Source organism: Mustela erminea, chromosome 9 (genome assembly GCF_009829155.1).
Source record: "Mustela erminea isolate mMusErm1 chromosome 9, mMusErm1.Pri, whole genome shotgun sequence".
NCBI lineage: Eukaryota > Metazoa > Chordata > Mammalia > Carnivora > Mustelidae > Mustela > Mustela erminea.
The window spans coordinates 4437817-4457636 of NC_045622.1; the positions used below are offsets into that span (position 1 = coordinate 4437817).

Consider the following 19820-nt stretch of genomic DNA (forward strand, 5'->3'; position numbering starts at 1 on the left):
ATCACCTACAGGAGCTTTACTGTCCTCAATACAAAATACTGACCGGCTCCACGGGAAGCTGAACTCGCATACATGCATGCGTCTACTCCAGAACAGTAGCATCTTTATTGTTTACCATTGTATTTCAAAGAGTAATGATTAACTTTTCTTTACATTTCATTATTTTAATGCTGACTTCTCCTAAAAAAAAAAAAATTCACCTGAGGGAACACATTTGTGTAAATGGATTTAAGATTCACTTTTTAGCTTTTCATTTCTTTATAATTTATAACCCAGACTTTCCAAAAAGGGGCTTCCAAGAAATTCACAATAATTTAGTGGTTACTGAGTTCTCCACATAGCAGTCATGTTCTAAAGGAAGGAGTCTCTGTTTTAATACAAAACTCTACTTAGAAAAGAAGCCTTGAGATCGTCCCTTAGTTTCCCAACTTTTAGAAAATCCATTCTTTGGCAAACTGAGCCAAAAATAGGATATAAACCAGATGTTCCGCGATTATGAAATTTCAAGCAGAGCACATTCAAAGTGGAGCTAGCTTTTCACCCCCATTTCTTTTAGGAGAAGACAAGCAGGACCCAGGATGTGGGATTTGGTTTTACCATCTGTCTTTTTAGGTTGACTTCAAAATCGGTGAACTAGTCATGGGCTTACAGTACCAGGTTTTTAGGGAGTCCTATCATTTCTGTAATTACCATGGCTGGTATTAATAAGTGTCTTCTTTTTATATGCAGAAATAAATTAATGGAAGAGGCAGACACTATGCAAAATGGCTGGGAAGGAGGCCAAACCTTTCTACATATATCCAGCCACTAGTGACTTCCGAAATGGCACTTTAAGCTCTCTTGCCTAAATAATTAGCAGGACAGCCAGCCAGCGCGTAATTTACTGGAATAATTACGCACTCTTCCAGCTCCCGTCACCCAGCTCCAGCCCGTGGCCACTTACCTTATCTTTGTTCTCAGTGCCACAAGCCTCGGGCTTGGTCCTGATCACGAAGGGGGTGGACAGGCGCAGCAGGACCCTGTCGAAGGCAGCCTGCACCCGCGGGGACACGATCTCGAAGCAGTCCTGGAACTGGAGCATTTTATGAGTGTCGCACCGCAGCTGTTTCCGCAGGCCTTCCCCCAGCTGGAGGACGGACATGTGCGGGTCAAACATCAGGTGGAACGGGAAAGCTCTGCAGAAGGTGCTGATGCTGATTCTGAGGTCCGCGGGCACGTGGGAGGAACCCTGGGGAAGGTTCTTCGGGACGTTGGTGTTTTCCCGTTCTTTGATAAGGAAGGTAAGACAGCTGCAGTTGCCGGGGGTCGAAGCGTCGGAGCCCAGCTTCTCAGCGGCCACCCGCTCCACGGCCACGTCCAGCCGGTAGATCTTCTTGGCTGCGGCCTTGATCATCCCCAGCATCGCGAACCCCACGGTGTGGTGGGGGTGGAAATAGTGCAGCATCAGGGCACGGTCAGGGAGCTCCCTGCACAGGAACGACGGCGACTCCAGCGTGGCCTGTCTTCCGCAGGAAGTTCTAATGTGTTCCAACAAGGCGTCGAAGCCGTTAAAGAAATCCTGCAAGGTGCCACCCACAGCTCGAAGGACTCGCTCATTCTCATCGAAGCATACAGTGAAGAACTCCTCGCCAAATCTCTCTTGGATTTCCTCAAACTTCAAACCTGGAGGTAAACAGGAAGGCAATGTTAGGGAAGTCGAAGAGAATTATCGAATTTATAGCTTTTTTAATGCTTATCAAAGGAGATAACGAGTGAGAACTATTGCCCTTGGGCCTACAGATTCCCAAAGTGATGACTTCAGTTTGAATCAGAGAAAGTAAATTTCATTTCATCTTCTGGAGGCTTCTAAGATGGAAAGGCGCATAAACTTCGGAGTCTTTTTGTTCATTTTTCAATAGTCTCATCTTTTTAGAGCAGATTTGGATTCACAGCAAATCTGAACAAAAAAGTATGGATATTTTCCAGAGAACCCTCTCCGCACAAACACACAACTTCTCCCTCCCCCGCTATTGGTCCTGGGGCCCTGTGATACCTTTGTTACCATCCGTGAACCTACAGTGACCCAGTATCGTCTCCCAGAGTCCACAGTCTACATTAGGGTTGACTCTTGGTGGTGCACACCCTTGAGTTTGGATAAATGTGTCACGATCTGTGTCTACCATGAGAGCATCAGACAAAGTAGTTTTGCTGCTCTAGAAATCCTCTGTGCTCTGCCGACTCACGTGTCCCTCCCCTCCGCCCCTACAGCACAAACTGTCCACACGTTGCTCATCGAGCTGCTCACTCTTCTTCCCAATACCATGAAGCATTTGTTATAACTGGCATGAATAAGACCATCTGAGCGATCTCCGTCTTCGTTAAAGCAACTTTTCAGAAGCAACTAGAGCACTGTTTCTCTATTGTGCCCATGTGCTATTACTATCTTGCTTATCAAAGTTCATTTGTTAAGTAGAATATATCATTCAGAGAAGGAACTTATGGTACCTGAGTGGGGAAAGGCGTCAGATTGTCCAGTGTCAAGAGAAGGAATTAAGTGGGGCCCCGGTGAGAGAGACCCAACAAGGAACTAAAAATGGCAGGCCTGTGGGCTGAGTTGCATTCTTCTACCCACAAAAATGAGAGTAGCCAAGAGGAGAGCGGTAATCTCCCCAGGAAGAGTTAAGAGCTTTTGTTTTCTCAGTTCATACTTCCACATATCATGGCCAAAGGAATTCTATGTTATAGCAATGGAATTATAACAAAACACACACACACAATGCATCATACAGAAATTAGAACCAGTCACACATGATCCACCCTTAAAGATGACCTGAGGAAAAAAGATGGAGGAAATTTATGGCCCGAAGAGGAAGTCTACAGTGCATATACAAGAGTTGACTGTGTAGGCAAAGGAATCCTCCACATGGAGTCATGCTACGGCTTCTCCTCGGACGTTGGCTGAAATCAATACATCTAAGTTCACATATTCATATTTTCTTGCCTCATCTACTGCATCTTATGAGGAGGTCCTGAAGCTAGGGCAGGATTGGGAAAAGACACAGGTCACCTTGCTAGCATCCTGTTCAAGTGCAGAGCAGTCTGGGTTGCCTATGGCTTGGTTTGCTGTTCCTACTTTGTCATTTCTAGGGGTTCTCCCCACAGAAATTGGAGACAAATCAGTCAACAATAACCCTTGAAAAATAGTCAAACACATCAAATATTTTTTGAGAGAGTACTACAGAGTATAAACATTGTAAAAGCCAAGTGAAGAAGTCAGTTTGACAAAAAAGTCCTTAAAAGCAATGTGAAACGAAAGCAGTAGAAAATCTAAGTAAGAAAGAGGTCTTTTATTAAGAAGAATTTCACATTAAATTTTGGTTTCATAGATCTGACATGCAAGTCCAGCTGAGAAAGTCACCCATTGGGATAAAAATACGACCACACATCCTACGTGGTCATGGGACAAGACTGCCCTTCAGCTGTGCTGAGTTCCCTAACAGTAATGCCAGCCCAGACTGATAATAATAGGGTTCTTCTGTCCAGTCCTCCAGTGTAGAAGGAAAAAAGCCAGGTGGTTGACTCTCACTGCAATTTGGCTTCTGTTCCAACTGCTCTGATGAATCTACTTTTATAAATGCTTCAGCCAATACATGCTGTTCAATCTCTACCTTAGTTTACCATGTTTGTTGTTTTTCTTTTAATTTGACTCTATTGATCATCTCATCGTCCTAAGTCACCCTTCTCTCTAGGCTTCTAAAACCATGCTCTCTTGGTTTGATGACTGTCTGAAAATTCCTTCCAAAAGTATCTTCCTATGCCAAATCCTGGTATCACCATCACTGCATAACTAAAAAGTTCTAATACAAATTAAATGGATAGCTCTTCAAAGACTATGTTCTTGGTTGCTATTAAGTTTTTTCCTTAAAAAAAGTCTAATTAAGACTAAATTCCAGGGAAGCCTGGGTGGCTCAGTGGGTTAAAGCCTCTGCCTTCGGCTCAGGTCATGATCTCAGGGTCCTGGGATCGAGTCCCGCATCGGGCTCTCTGCTCAGCAGGGAGCCTGCTTCCTCCTCTCTCTCTGCCTGCCTCTCTGCCTACTTGTGATCTCTGTCAAATAAATAAATTAAAATCTTAAAAAAAAAAAAAGACTAAATTCCAAACAAATAAAAATTCCTCTAAGCTGACTATACTTGATGAACTACAGAATCCAATGTGCCACTAAAAATATTTCATGGATTGCTTCTATTCTTTGAAGAGTTCGATCTTAAAAGGATTCAGGGTCTTTATGCATAGAAAAGGAAAAGAGAATTTCTTCTAACTTGCTTTTTTCATAACACTGAAAATGTCCTCAGAATTATTAAAGGACATGTATATATAAACATAATACGGTAAGCTTATGTTCTATTTCCAATGCCAGAATCCCCCCAAATCATCCAGAAAATAACAAGTAAATCCACCAGGGGCACAAAGTAAAAACTACTCTGAGTACAGCATTCCACCAGCTAGAAATCCTCACTGTCTTACAAAGCACTTCCGTACAAGGAATTCTTCAGTGATGACGCCAAGACCTAGGAGGATGCTAGAGTGACTTGAATCAATAAAGAGAAGCTGAAATATATTGAATATTACACTCAAATCCTATACATGGCGTTTCTATAAAATCACAATCCTTGATTAACTAACAAAGAATTTTGTTCTCACAATTATTATGGAACTATACAAGATCATAAAAGAAGAAAAAACTTCCAGTTGGAAACATGGAAATCTAGCACACATTCGCTGTTACTCTTGCAAACATGCTATAAATCAATAACCAGAACTTACATTTCAAACCTTGCAAATACCCTCCTTACAGTAACTCACTTGACACATATAGACAACGCTCATCTTCTCCCACCAGAAAATGCTATGACAGCCTGACATTTGGGTCTATAAGAATACAATCCTCTAGGGGCAAAACTTACCAAAAAAACTGCTTTCAAGAACAAGTAAGTTAGAAGTTGGAATTGTAAATTACTGTTAATCCACCTCTTTAGAAAAATGAAAAGCCTGAACGTGACATCCTTTAGCTGGAAATAATCTATTCACTGATGATATGAATCTTTTGTCCCTCATCTGCTCTCCGTCTGACTTCACACTGTGCACATCTTAAGGACAAGGACATCATCCCCTTTCTGTCTGCATACCCATCACTAACATAATGTCTGGCACACAGACACTAAGATTTCATTCATAGAAACTAAGCTTGCCTCTCAGTGTTTGTTTGAAAATTTAATCAAGCTTTTAAAGCTCCAGTGTGTCACGTTTAAGGATACCTAGATGACTAGACACATTCTTTTCTGATATGAGACTCTACAGATAATTAAATCACAGTGGGGTTAGGCTGTAACAGAGGCACACGGGAATACTATGAAAGTATGCAGACAAGAATGTCTGACTCTCTCCTGTGAGAGATAATGTCTGACGGAGACTGGAAGAAAAAGCAGGTGTTCAAAAACCCAGTAATGAAGGAACAATCACATTAATGGATGGACACTAATGGAATACAGACGAGCAAGAGAAATGGAAGAGCCCGGCGTGATCAGGGAAGGGCAAACAGTAAGTGGGTAACATCCAGGGAACAGGAGTAAGGGGATGAGTTGTTACCTCATGAGCAATGTAGAGGCTGGACTGAAGGGAGCCAAGACCAGAATCAAAGACACCACCCAGAGGGAGGCTGCAATGTCTTTAAAAGATTATAGGAATTAGAGAAGTCCCGGTGAAAGGAATGTTAAGCGATGTCCCGAACATTTTCAAAGATCTCTTTACACCTTAAAAAATTCTTATCAGGTAGGTATTTTTGATTGTCCTCATTTTACACATGAAAAATGTTAAGAGATTTTTTCCCAAGTTCTCTCAAGGTGCTCAAGTTGGTCTCAAGGTGAAGTATGTCTAATACTACACCTTGTGAAATAAGCGCAGTGTCGAAAGAGAAAAACCTCTGGGTGGGAGGTGGGAAATGCATGTCTTGCTCAACATTGTATGATCAACGCCCAGCATTCTGCGTGACCTTTAGTAGGTGCTCAATAAATATTAACTAGATGTTGAATGAACTAATGCATCAATGAAGTCAACAGAAGAGTTATGAGGAAGAGTCAACAGTTATCAAATGCCACAGCAATGTCAAGTAAGGTAAGGACAGAAAACTGTAAATTGGATGGGTCAGCACTTTGGGGACCTTGGACAACAATAACAGTGGAGGGGAAAGGGCAGAATACAGGGTGTAAGGGGTTAAGGAGTGGGTGGCAGGTAAAGAAATAGTATTCAGAATGTGAATTAATATTGCTAGGATACTAAAATTACTTACTTTGTAAGACTATAATAAATCTACCTCTTAGACTTGGAAAATGGTGCTTTCATTGAGAACCAAGTAAACAGCAAGAGAAGGCACCGAAGATACAGCACAGGCTAGGATCTTGGCTCCTTCAGGGGAAGCTCTATCAATAAAGGAAGGTTTTTAAGTCCAGATCCTTATTACCCAACAAGGACACTGGTCTCCACTAACACAGAGAAACACCAAAGCAACAGGGGTATCCTTAAGCAGCATAAAGTTCAACCGAGGATGGGAAATGCCTGCCAATTACATGCTTCTGTGACTGGCAGACACCCCATAATTTTTTTTTAAATTATTTAGGCCTCATTAACCTAATATCTAAATAATGTAACTGAAGCACAACTACATCTTAAGTCCAAACTTTATAAAGAGATTTCACTACATATTAAGGAGATAATTATCTTTTTAGAGAAACAATTTTTTTCACCTCTACTCAGCTATAACTGACACATAACACTGTATAACTTTCAGGCATGCAGTGTGTTCTTTGGATACATTTATGTTGCAAAATGATTACCCTTGTTGTGTTAGCTAACACCTTCATCAGGTCACTTAATTCCCTTTTTTTTTTTTTTGTAGTGAGAACATTTATGATCCACTCTTTTAACGACATTCAAGTATGTAATACATTATTGTTAACAATAATCACAAAGTTGTACAATCAGTTCCCAAAAACCTACTCATCTTCTAACTGGAAGTTTGTACCCTTTGACTGACATCTCCCCAATTCCTCTATCTCCCAATCCCTGGTGACCACCATTCTCAGAGTTTGGCCTTTTTAGATTCCACATACATAAGTGATAGCATATGGCACTTGTCCAGAAACAACTTTTTTATCTAGTTAGCCCCTAAGGTTTTTGTCAGCTAATTTGAGGACACTTCTATAAAACTATTATTCGAATATCATGCCGATCTACAAAGAAATGACTGAAGCTGATCTCCACCCAGAGGATATTTAACAGTCAATATTATACATATAGGTCTAGACAATAACAAAGGAGAAAGGCTCTCAACAAATCCTAGCGCCCAAATTCTAATTTGAAGAAAATTGTTCTTAATCTGATCCATCAATACAGTTTCATTTGAATCTCTGTTGGAGTGATATCAAACCTCTGTAGTTTCAGAGTACTCTGTCCTTAAGGAAGTAAAAGTGCTAGGATAATAATGCAAGGAATGATCCTACCAATTTTGGTCTCAATCTATGAAGAGTTAAACAATCCTTTTCTACTATTTTGGAGACATGTCATTCTCCTTTTAATGACTCTGTGACATCTCTGTCCCCCTCCAAAAAAGAACACAACTTATGTTACGTATTTGTTTTTAAGTCTAAGTGAACTAAATTAGTTAATGGTTTTAAAGTTTATGATATACTTAAAGAAAACAGGACATAAACTCGGATTCTTAAAAAACAGGGTTTTAATATCTTTGAGCTATTAAAGAATTTGCTAAGAATTACAACAGGGGAGCCTCTAACAGATTTTACATTAATCCTTGAATACCCAAAGGAAGAGGCATTATCAGACGCATATTAAGTGCTTTAGGGACCAAAATATTTATGATGGTTAAGTCTCAAGTTTTTAATTTTGAGAATATGCGAAGATAGGCTTTAAAATATGCATAGCATATAAATTTTAATAGTGGGAAACATCACACAATGCAGATGAAGCCAAACTGAATGTTTTTCACCCAGAAACCATATCTAAAAATTAGATCATCATATGGATTGATAAATGCACTACACACACACACACACACACACACACACACACACACACACCCACAGGACACTGACAGATTATCTTTAAATTTATAATATGAATGTTAAATAAAAGTTACTGAACTGACTCCTGTTGGGTACATTTTATCTATACTCTGGAACTAAACCATCTCAGTAAAATCCCGGGGCTGGGAAGCTGGAGGGAAACAGAGGAGGTAGTTGAAAGGAAGGAAGTACGAGCATTCTGAAAGTCTCTTCTCAATGGCATTTGGGTGAGTAGAGACAAAATATAGTCTTAGGAGGAAAATAAGTAATAAATTGTTTTAAAATAATGAGAAAACATGTGGGTCTAATTTGAATAACAGCAGAAGGAAGATAACCAATAATGGGAAAGCAGAGGCAAACTTTCAAATTATGAAGGTAAAAAAATATATACATATGTTGATTCAGCTTCATCAATGGAGGGAAAAAATAACGGAAAAAGATGTAAAATAAATAATCAGAAATCAAGATGGAAGAAAGAAAATCAAGTAAATTACATACTTATGTAAATGTAAACAAATCCTCCCATCCAGGGGCAGGAAATCTCACTTCTCCCATAGGAGTGCTACTTACAGGAAGCAATTTAAAAAATAAAAGGTGGGCAGTAGGCAAAGAATTCCAAGAAACTACAAGCGAGGAGTAGTATTAATATCAAACAAGGTAGAATTAAAGTTAAAAATGTGAATCAGGATAAAGAGAGACATTATATAACAAAATCACAATTTATAAGACCTCAGAGATACAAACCTGCATAAGCCAATCAACATTGTAGATAAATACACAAAGCAAAAACAATTAGGAACTGATTGCTAATGTATACATGGTTTTTATGGAGCGATAAATATGTTCTCAAGTTGCTTTAGTGATGGTTGTACAACTTCATGAATATACTAAAAACCCTGAAGCATACACTTTAAATGGGTGAACTGTAAGGTATGTGATTTATATTTCAGTAAAGCACTTATATACTTAAAAAATTAAGAATAAAGCAACTCTATACAATTACTTGGGGGAACTTTAATACACATCTCTCAGGACCCCATCGCTCTAATAGACAAAAAAGCAAAATCATAGAGAAAGTAAATAAAAATACATAAAACATAACAATAAATAAATTTAAAAAAATAAAATTATACTGGAAAACTTGAATGTGCCTTTTCCAGAACCAAAAAGATCAGAGATTAAAAAAACAAAGTCATTGATTAATTGAATACATATTAACAATAAAAAGCAAAAACTAATAAGAAAGTCAAGACAGGAAAAAATGAGATTAAAATTATTAACAAGCAAAATTCAAACACATATGTATAGGTATACAATGTACTAATCTGTGTACTTGCATATATATCTTTGTATGCATATGAAGAATTACAAAAATTCCTCAAAAACTGGGCCAGAAAATTTCCATAATATATTTTAAGTAAAGATTTTGTAGATCACATTTTCTAATAGTAATAAAAATAATAAATATTTACAAATAACAAAAAGATGACCAAAAATCATCTTGAATTAAAGAGAAATTTAATTCTCTCTTGAATTAAAGAGAAAATCAAAATTGGACTGATAACTTCTAAGAAATCAATGAAAAGACTACTTCATACAAATCCTGACAGCAAAAACTGTATTCAAAACAAAGATTATGTCATCAATGTTTTCAGCAAAAAGCAAATAAAAAGCTTCCAAACTGAGGGTTGCTGGAGGGATAGGGTAGCTGGTGATGGCCACTGCGGAGGGTGTGTGCTATGGTGAGTGCTGTGAATCGTGTAAGCCTGATGAATCACAGACCTGTACCCCTGCAACAAACACTACACGATATGTTAATTTTTTTTAAAAAAAGCTTTCAAATTAAGAAAGCTGTGTTGAGTTTTTAAAAAATTTATAGGTAAAAGTTGAAATTGAGAGAAAAAATATACTAAATTAGGAATGAGAAAGATGACATAGGTACTTACAAAGAAGAAATAGAGAAATCAAAAAAATCACGTTTTGCCATCAAACATATAAATGTAATGTTAAATAGATAATTTTAAGGCAAAATATAAATGACCAAAATTCACCAAGAAATGGACAATCTGAGTTTTGCCTGGTCTTTAAAATAAATAATTAGAAACTTATTTAAATATTTGCAGGCCATAGAAAAAATTTTTAACTACTCAATTATTTTTATTAAGGCCACATAATTTTAATGCCAAAACTTGATGTAGTATGCTAAAACCAATTTCTCTTATCAGTCTTTGCTGAAGCAGTAGCAAATAGAATCTATAAACTTACAGATAAATACATTCTGACCAAATACTGTTTATATCAGAAATGAAAAGGTATGGTGTGCCTGGCTGGCACAGTCCGGGGGAAAATGCAGCTCTCGATCTTGGGGTCGTGGGTCAACCCCTACGTTGAGTACAGAGATTACTTTTTTAAAAACTTAAAAAAAAAAAAAGAAAGAAAGAAAGCGATAGTTCTATATCAGAAAATCTATCAGCAAAAATTATCACATTCAAAAAATTGAGAAAATGATTTTATCAGTAGTTTTTGAAACGTCCAAAAAACTCTGAGAGACAACCTGAGGGTTTGGGGGGGCGGGGGTGTGAGCCTGGTGGTGGGTATCAGGAGGGCACGTATTGCATGGAGCACTGGGTGTGCTGCATAAACAATGAATTTTGAACACTGAAAAAAATAAAAATTTTTTTAAAGTTTTTGAATAAAGTAAGGATATAAAGAAACTGCTTAAATATAATAAATGTTGCTTTCCAAAAATCAGAAGCAAAGCTTCTTTTAAGGGTAAAACACTAGAAATGTTTCAACTAAAATCAGAGATGAGATCGATGTGTTTGCTGTCACCATTATCCAATATTATGTTGCAGTTTCCAGCAAGTTCTAGGAGATATGTAAATAAATAATAACACTGAAGAGTAAAATTATTTTTTTGACAATGAAAAACACTGTACTAAAATACTTCTAATTTGGAGGCTCTCTCTTGTTTACTTGCTTTCTTTCCTCTCCCCTTAGGTGCTCAAAACATTTATAACACACATTTTCTAGAGAAAGAAAACCACTAGAATTTTAAAACTGTAGTAAAGTAGCGGAATATGAAATGTAGAATCAATAGCTTTTCTCCGTATTAGCAGTAAGAATCTACAAGTAGAAATGGGAAAATATTCAAAGTAGAAATAAAAACACTGAAGTCCTATATTTCATGAGAAAGGCATAGAACTTATATTAAGAAAACTATAAAATCTTAACACAGCAAACAAAACCCAACAAATGGAAAAATGTTCCAAATTTTAGAATATGAAGACCTTCTATTATAAAACTACCAATTCTCCCAAAATTAATGTATAAATTTAATGCATTTCTTATTATAGTTTCAACAAAGCTTCTAACCAGTACAATCATTTTAAGATTCATATGTAAGAACAAATGCTTAGAATAGTTGCAAAATGCTTAAATAGAAAGATTCCTTTGAGGAACCAGATACTAGAATAAATGAAATGCACTCCAACTACCTTTGTTATGTCCACAGGAATAAACAAAGACACTGAGTCAGAATACAGAATTCAGAAGTAAATCTGTATATATGAGAAGTTTTAATGTAGCACAAAATAGCACTTTAATTCAATGGGGAAAGAATGGTTTACCTAATAAATGGCACCAGCCATGTGGAAAACAAAATTAAATCCCATCTCACATCACAAACAAAATCAAATTTTAAGATCAATTAGAAGGTTAAGATGTAAAAGACCAAGACCTAGATGAAAATCTAGGAGAGTACATGCATTCTTTAATTAAAAGTGGCAAACCAACACAGGAAAAGACATAAAGATGTATTTGAGTTGGTAAGATACAAAGCTAAATTAAAACCGTCAGAATAATGTTTAGAGTACAATTTTATTTCAATAAAAATGTGGGTGGGGGTGCCGGGGTGGCTCAGTGGGCTAAAGCCTCTGCCTTCGGCTCAGGTCATGATCCCAGGGTCCTGGGATCGAGCCCCGCATCGGGCTCTCTGCTCAGCGGGGAGCCTGCTTCCCCGCCTCTCTCTCTGTCTGCCTCTCTGCCTACTGTCGTCTCTCTCAAATAAAAAATAAAAAATCTTTAAAAAAAATAAAATAAAATAAAACAAAAAAAAACATGTGAGTGTGTGTATGTGTGCATACACTTTGTTCAGGTCACCATGATCCACAGACTAGAATTATTTCAACAGCCCCGTAATTAACTTTTCTGCTTTCCAAACTCTCTGCAATCCATTCTCCATACATTCTTCAGGATCATAAATCTTACATGTCATTTCTCTGCATTAAGCCCTCCCAGGATTATCCACAGCCGTTAGAATAAAATACAAGCTCAGCAAAGTTCGACCCAGCCTTTTCTCCGGGCCGATCCTCATCTCCCCCAATTTGCCCAATTCACATCCCCGCACAACCACCAGGAACCACTGGGAATTTCCCTAACATGCCCAGCAACCCTTGTCTCCCACATGGGCTCCTGTATGTGCTAGCTTTTTATTTTGTTTCCCCAACGGAATGCTGTTCTCCTAACCCACTTAGCTAGCTGTCTGCTAAGACTCACCTTACAGACCCTCGCACCTCCGCTCCTCCAGCATGCTTTCCCTGACACTCACCCTGAGATAGCGGCCTCTGCGGCACATTGTGATTACCCTCTAGCATCTATCACACAACATTTGCATGTCTGTCCACTCCTCGGCCAGACCTGACCTCTCTGAAGACAAGAGTTACATCCTATTCAACATTTATTCTTTCATTTGTATAAGAGACACCTGGTCACCTGGTCACCTGGACACCTGGTCAGTGTCCGTCTCAGTGCTGAGTACTGGGAGTACTATAGCGACCAGCACAGACCAGGATCTTCCCTTTTCTGAGCTACGTGAAAGATGGACCAATCCTGAAGGGGAAGGTACACTCCAGCAATGATCCAGAACCCACATGGTGAGTGTCATGGTAAGGGGCACAGCGCCTGAAAGCACGTACCAGGGACCCAGTACAGTCCACTGGGTCAAAGAAAGTGTCCTTTAAAAGTGACACACCTGAGGGATAAATAAGTCATCTAGGCAACCCAGAAGAAACAGAAAGCAAGGAAACCATTCCAGACAAAAAGAACATGACACCAAGTTCCTGGAAGAGAAACTCACAGAGTTTCAGAGAAGCAAAGCAAAGACCAGTGTCGGAACGCTCATTACTCGCACACTGGCTTGCCCATAGTGGATTTTTTTTTTTAAATTAACAGATAAAAGAATAAATAATAAATAAATGCAACCGTGTGTCACAAGCCTTATATATAAAATAAATAAGGAGCACATTACATAACACATGTAAAAACTACACTGTACTACTTTGTATAATTTTTCCGTTGCTTTCTTGTGGTGTTGCACACCTGCCGGCAGGCCCTTCTGCACGGGCGTGTCAAAGGGCTGCGGCACGAGCGATGCGATCCGTGCGCGCACTTGAGCGCTTACCGGGAGTGCTTGTTCCTTTGCCAGCAGCCAGCCACAGGTGAGAACCCGGGAGGGCACAGACTCAGGTCAGCACGGGGCCATCAGGCAACCTTATCAGAGCTCTGCGTTATGTTTGCTGTCACAAGCTGGCCACCTGGCTGGTGATAAAGGGCTTCTCACATTTTCCAGGCTTCCCTCCCAAGCACTCCAGCGCCCGGCAGTGGAAGACAGTAAGCCCGAAGCCCAGCAGCAGGGTGGTGCAGATTCAGAGAAACACCCACACACGCTAATACCCAGAGGAGCTGGGCACACACCAGCCTCTGCCCAGTATTCACACCGGCACCCCGCTTCTGCAAGAATACGGCAGTGGCTTGCAGGCTTTGGAATCTCCCTGCAGAGAAGTACTCGTCCTCTCTCATACCCGCACTCTACTCCTCCTTCCCGGATGGCTACGAAGGTGGAGGAGGAGGTTATGATGCACGTGCATGGACTGCGGCTTCTCTGGGTGGTGATCGGCCCTGCTCCCAAAGGAGGCCACCACAGCGGCAGCCGGAGAGCCTCACTTCCACCAGATGGATGGGCAGAGGGCAGAATCAAAGGGGCTAATCATACCTAATGCCTCTTTAATTATTACGCTTCTACAATCGCTGAATTGTGATTCACCCTCCTCCATGGCTTCAACCTGGTCTTGGGAGCTGTGCTTCTGTCCAATTTGTACAGAAAGGATTCATTTCTGGAATGAAAGCTGTGTTGTAGTAAAGAAATAAAGTCGATGGGAATCTGAAAATGTTTACAACTTTCCAAACGAATTAGGTAATAAAAAGTTAGCCAAAGGCAAAAATATGTGTCTCCTAAGCCAAATAGCATCAGATTTTAAGGGTGACAGAAAGTAGTGCACCGTACATCCGAATGTGACTTTCACAGTAACATATGGCAGACTTCATAGCATTCCCAAAGAAGCAATCCTAATGGTTTTATATTTCTGGAGGATAACAGCATGAGATTACGTCTATGTTTGTTTAAAGAGAATTTCTAGTGATACGGTTTCACAGAAGATCAGCACACGGGATCACCAGGCACACTGGAGTTGTACTGGCGCCATCCAGCCTCCATGAAAACCCAATGGTCCTCACACATAGCCCCCCTTCTCTACTCACCACACCTCCCCAGGAGGAGCTCCTGAAACTTGCTCTCCCAACAGCATCCCTACGAGTCACAAAGTTCTTTCCTTCTTCCACTGAGGCAAAATCTATTCCCGCAACTTGAGTCCACTGGTTCTAGGACAGCCTCTGCTCTCCCCCACAGAAACCCTTTAAGGCGCCTGAAAATAGCTCACAGGCTCTCCTCCGCCTTCCCATCTTGTTTTCAGAGAACGAATTCAAAACGCATTAAAAGCAGCTCACGAGAGCCGTTGTGAGTAGGTAGGAAAGGCAAGCGCACGGGAGAAATAACGGCAGGTGTGATGGGGAAGGACGCCACGAGTCGTGACGTGGAAGGACACAGGCGGGCAGCAGAGACACAAGAGGTCTGCTTCGGGTCGGGGAGCCCACGGGAGAGGCCTTTCCTCGGGGCTTGCACTCCTGTGCGTGTGTGAGCTGTGACGCGGGGAAGTGGGGGTCTGTACTTACTCCTCCTCACTAGAGCACACGCTCCAGACTGTTTTTCAGGATTGTATTTGATTTATTTGCCCTGCTCCATCCACATCTTTGGATCATGCGTAGATGAGAAGTTAGGCTGGGTAGGGAAGCAATTCAGGGCTGTGGGGCAGGGCGGGGAGCGGGGCAGTGCCACCAGCCCAGGTAGGGACTGAACCCATGACCACTGGCTCTTCTGTGGGGGATGGGATGACGGGAACATCTCGAGCACAGCAACTATTCGTGGCTGTTACCATCTGGACGTGAATCTGACAGGAACCCTGAGCTCTGTTCATCGTGTTCCACGAGCAGCACACGAGGGAGAACCTGACCCCTGCAAGAACTGATGGAAATGGTTATCTTCTTGAATCAAGAGAGGAGGAGACCATATGCGCCAGAGATCTCCTGTTATCACAAGCAAACCTACACTCTGTTTGGATTCATGGTTTATTTGGGGAGAGGGTTATGTTCTCTCGACTTCTCTCCCTCTTATGACACAGCCATGTCCGTTCTCTGTGTCCCTCAGATTGCTATACGCCCACACATTCTCTACACAGCTGGGTTTATCACGTACACCAAAACACTCTGCTTTTGCCACTTTTCATGTAATATTTTCTCTCTAGCACACACTGGAGGTAGTCACAGCAGTCAGCTCTCATCGGAGTCTTGCTCTGGAAATTGCCTCCAGCTGAAGAAAGCTCCCTGGGCAGGTGTCCTGTCCCCTCCCCAGGGCAGCGAGCACCCCAAGGCGGCCGGTGCTGGAGGTGAGCTGGAATACAAGGGTAGTCTCTTCCTCGCCTCCTGGAAGGCGAGTCTGAAAAGTTGAGCCAAGATCCTTGCTGTGACTGGCTGTGACTGCACACGCCCACCGGCCCAGTGCCCCCAGCACCCATCCTGTTTTCTTCCCAGCCTCACAAGGAAGTGGTCTGGTGAGATGTGGAAGGTGCCAACCCACGCTACCCAACACTCAGAAAGGACGACGACTGGAGGGGAGGCCGTGAGCTCACGGTATTCTCAGGACTTGAAACCTAATGACTTTGGCCTGGTTGGGCCATTGATCGCGAGGGATCCTGAGCACAAATCTTCACCAGAGTCTCTTTCTGGGGAACCAGAGCTACGACATCACCAACATTCCCCCAGGCTACAGCGTGCTCTTGCCACATCGCTCTCACTCATGATACAACAGCTGTGTCATGTGCTTGGAAGCAGACTTATCGTCTCTTAATTCACCATTTCTTCATAGTCTGACCGCGGGTTGTTGCCAATATTTTGCCATTATGAAGAGCATTCAGTAAACACCGCCAAGCCATTATTTAAGGTTTCTTTTTCTTGTTTTGAATTCTTCCTTTGCAAAAATCTCCAGCATGGGCATTACTAAGAAGACCTGTCTACTGATACGAAAGCTTTACAGATTATAATATTGGATGCCTAGTCTAACAGTAAGATACACTAAGGAACTAGGGCAGACTCTTCTCTGTATTACAGCCTCTTGACCCGAGACTCAGAAAAGGATGCTTCAGAGGCCCAAAGAAAAGAAGAGAACAGAATGGTCTACAATTAACTACACAGCATTCCATCTACTTGGCCGAGCAAATCAAAATCTACACAATGGGCCCAGTAAGCAATGAATATTTGTTGAATAAATGTATGAATGAACAAATGAATATTTAGGTTGCTTTAAATGTTAACTGAAATATAAAGGGGCTCATCAATAGGGAGATGCAGGTAACACAGAAAGCATGGACTGTATATTAACCAGTCTTTGCCTTCAAGTTCTTTAATTGTTACAACCCCAAAGCTAAAGTGATGGTGGCAGCAACAGTGACAGCCCATGTAGGTATATTTTAAATCCTCTCTACGTAGCAACTAGCAGAGGGACCGAAGAGGAAAATTTAAGAAGGAATGAAGTAAAATAATAAGTAAAATAATAGATAATAAATAGATAATAAAAGCACTCAGCCACAGTAAGCCACATTTGTTATGACCACAATAGGTCACATACCACAAATGCATGGGAAGGAGGGCTGGAGACTGGAAGATTTTATTGAAAATCACAATCACTGTGTTTGGGGCAGATGAGGAACAAAGAGGTGACGCTGAACATGGTACTTCCACGGAAATGCACAAGCAGATCCTACAAACACTGTGATCTAGTCTCTTATTAAACTGTCCCAGCAAGAATCATTTCTCCAATCAGGTGGGTCTCATCTGTGCCTGATGAGCGTGTCCTGCTCACCCAACCCGTGCCCTGTCCCCGGGGTCACCGAAAGAGAGCAGAGGAGGACAAAGAGGAGGACACGCGACTTCTCGGGGAGGGGAGGGAGGAAAAACCACATGAGGCAGGAGGCACAGGAGGAAGAAAAGAGCACCAAAGGCTTCGCTTACCCTTACAGATATCTTAATAAGCAGTTTAGGAACTATTTGACCCAAAGGAGATGTAACACAAAAACGTATGAATTCAGAGCCCTGCTTTTTCCCATAAATGTTTATCACTTCCCTACCACTCCTTAACTCCTAAAGAAAACAAAAGGTTATATGAGAAATCTTTAATATTTGAAAGCAAACAAAAATGCATCATCCAAAGGTCAACCAAATCGAGGAATTCACAGGAAGAAGATATTACCGAGCTGTAAGACCTCAAATTCATCATCAGCGAAAGATGTCACATAGTTTTCAAAGCACTTGTTGAGTGCATTGTAGAAAAAGTCATAATCAAAAGGAAAAAACAAAAATACAAAAACCAACACTGGCTCTTCTCTCTCCAGCCCATTCCCAGGACTTGCCAAAATGCTTCTATTTCCTTTCCAGCGTCCGGAAAGGGGTCAACGGTCAACATGGTTTGTTTTTTCTATCCCCCTGACAATGGAGTGGTTGGCCTGGTTCTGTCAAAGGCAAATAGATTTTTCTTTTTTTTTTTTTTAAGCTTTGTGACTATGGTGACCTGGTTGTAAGTGCGAATCTCACAACACAGGAGACCTTCTCTTAAAGGGTGAAGCGATAGACTTAGCTTCTGTGGTCCCCAGCACCGATGCTGCAGGAGAGCTTGTTCACATCCCCATTTCACTCACCAGAACTACCCAAACACTTGGGTAAATAAGACAAGGAGGAAGCCAAGAGCAGGCCAGCTCCTCTGGGGTTACTCTGCCTCACTGATCCCCCCCATTTGCTCACCATCCGCAAGGGGGAACAGAGACACTGAGGACCACTGTTACCTGGACTTCCACCTCGCATCAGCCCGTCGCTTAATTAAAACCTGTGCCCCGTAAGGATCAAGATTCCAAGGTGTACATAACAACATGAAAATGTGTGTGGGGATGGTGGCGGGGGGGTGGTTAAGAAGACCCAAGAAGACATGAAATGACATGTCTCTGCCTCACAGGGCTGCTTACGATCCTGACCAAGTTTCACACTTGAGTATAATTCACTACGTTTGACAAGAATCCATTTCTATGCAACAATTAAGATTTTAAAGAATTAAATAGATATTTAATATGGATACAGTCTTCCGAAAGTATTCCATGTGCCCAACAAGAAAGAAAATGAGCATCTAGCATGTGCTCAATGTTCTGACCGGTCATGAATTTGAACAAGTGGCCCGTTACGGTCATTGTAACCATAGAGAATGGTCATCACGGGATTTTCCACCACCTTCTAAATAGTTCACTTTACACTTCTATTCGCTGAACTTAAACGTTCAACAGCTACTTTGTGTGACATCCCCCTTCGGATGAGCGCTCTGGTTCACCGTCCCACCGCTAGAGAGAGAGGCAGAAAGCACTGCTGCTAAATACGGAAACACTTGTAGAGCCCACGGCAACAGCATCTAATGACTGAAGACGGACTGTGAAAATAATTTACCCTGGGTATTTAAAACGTCAGGGAAGCAATCCAAAAAAATCACAGTCTACAAAAGAGATTATGTCAATGACTGATGAGGCCTTTGAAATCGGCAAAAGTATTTGGGAAGCCCAGACATGTGCTAGGAGTAAAAGGATGACGAGAAGAAAGGAGGGGGTCCTGGTGCAGGGGTCATCTGCTACAGCGCCCGGCCAGGGCGCCCACAGGCAGTACGAGCAGACGGAGGTTTGAGCCTCCGCATCGTGTGGAAACGGAAGCTCATGTTCTTGAGTATTTGTCTATGTGGGAAAACAGTAAAATGATCCGGGAGACGGAGGAATGAATCACCCATTGTGCTATCAATTCTTTGCAATATTAGATAAACAGAGTGGGATTATGTTCTGAAAACTATTCTAATTTCATCCTCCAGGTCCTTATCACTGCATCAGGTTAGTAAGTCAGACCACAAAACCTGAGGAAATGCACTCCATAAATGGGCTCCAATCTGGACACTGATTTTACATGTAAAACTTGGTGCTTCCATGGTTGGTATTAGAAGAAATAAAACACAGTGAAACTCATTCATGGGTTTTAGTTTAAGTTTGAATTTTTTTAAATTGGAACTATAACCAAATAGAAATAGAAACTTCCTCTAGATTTAATTATAATTTAATTTATTTATTTTAATTTAATTTTAAATTAAATTAAATTAATTAAATTAATTATAATTTTATTCAACAGCTTTTGGAAATATTTTGTTTTGATAGGATTTCAAACTTAGAGAAAAACTGCAAG

General features: G+C 41.0%; 1 protein-coding gene across 2 annotated transcripts in view; it reads right to left on the reverse strand.

Annotated features, from left to right (window-relative positions):
* Nucleotides 1-19820, reverse strand: part of GUCY1A2 (guanylate cyclase 1 soluble subunit alpha 2) — a 344066-nt gene that overhangs the window by 271519 nt on the left and 52727 nt on the right. For both annotated transcript variants that reach the window (XM_032359443.1, XM_032359442.1), the window contains exon 4: nt 944-1662. In XM_032359443.1, the coding sequence (XP_032215334.1) occupies nt 944-1662 (719 nt within the window). The remainder of the gene's footprint in view (nt 1-943; nt 1663-19820) is intronic.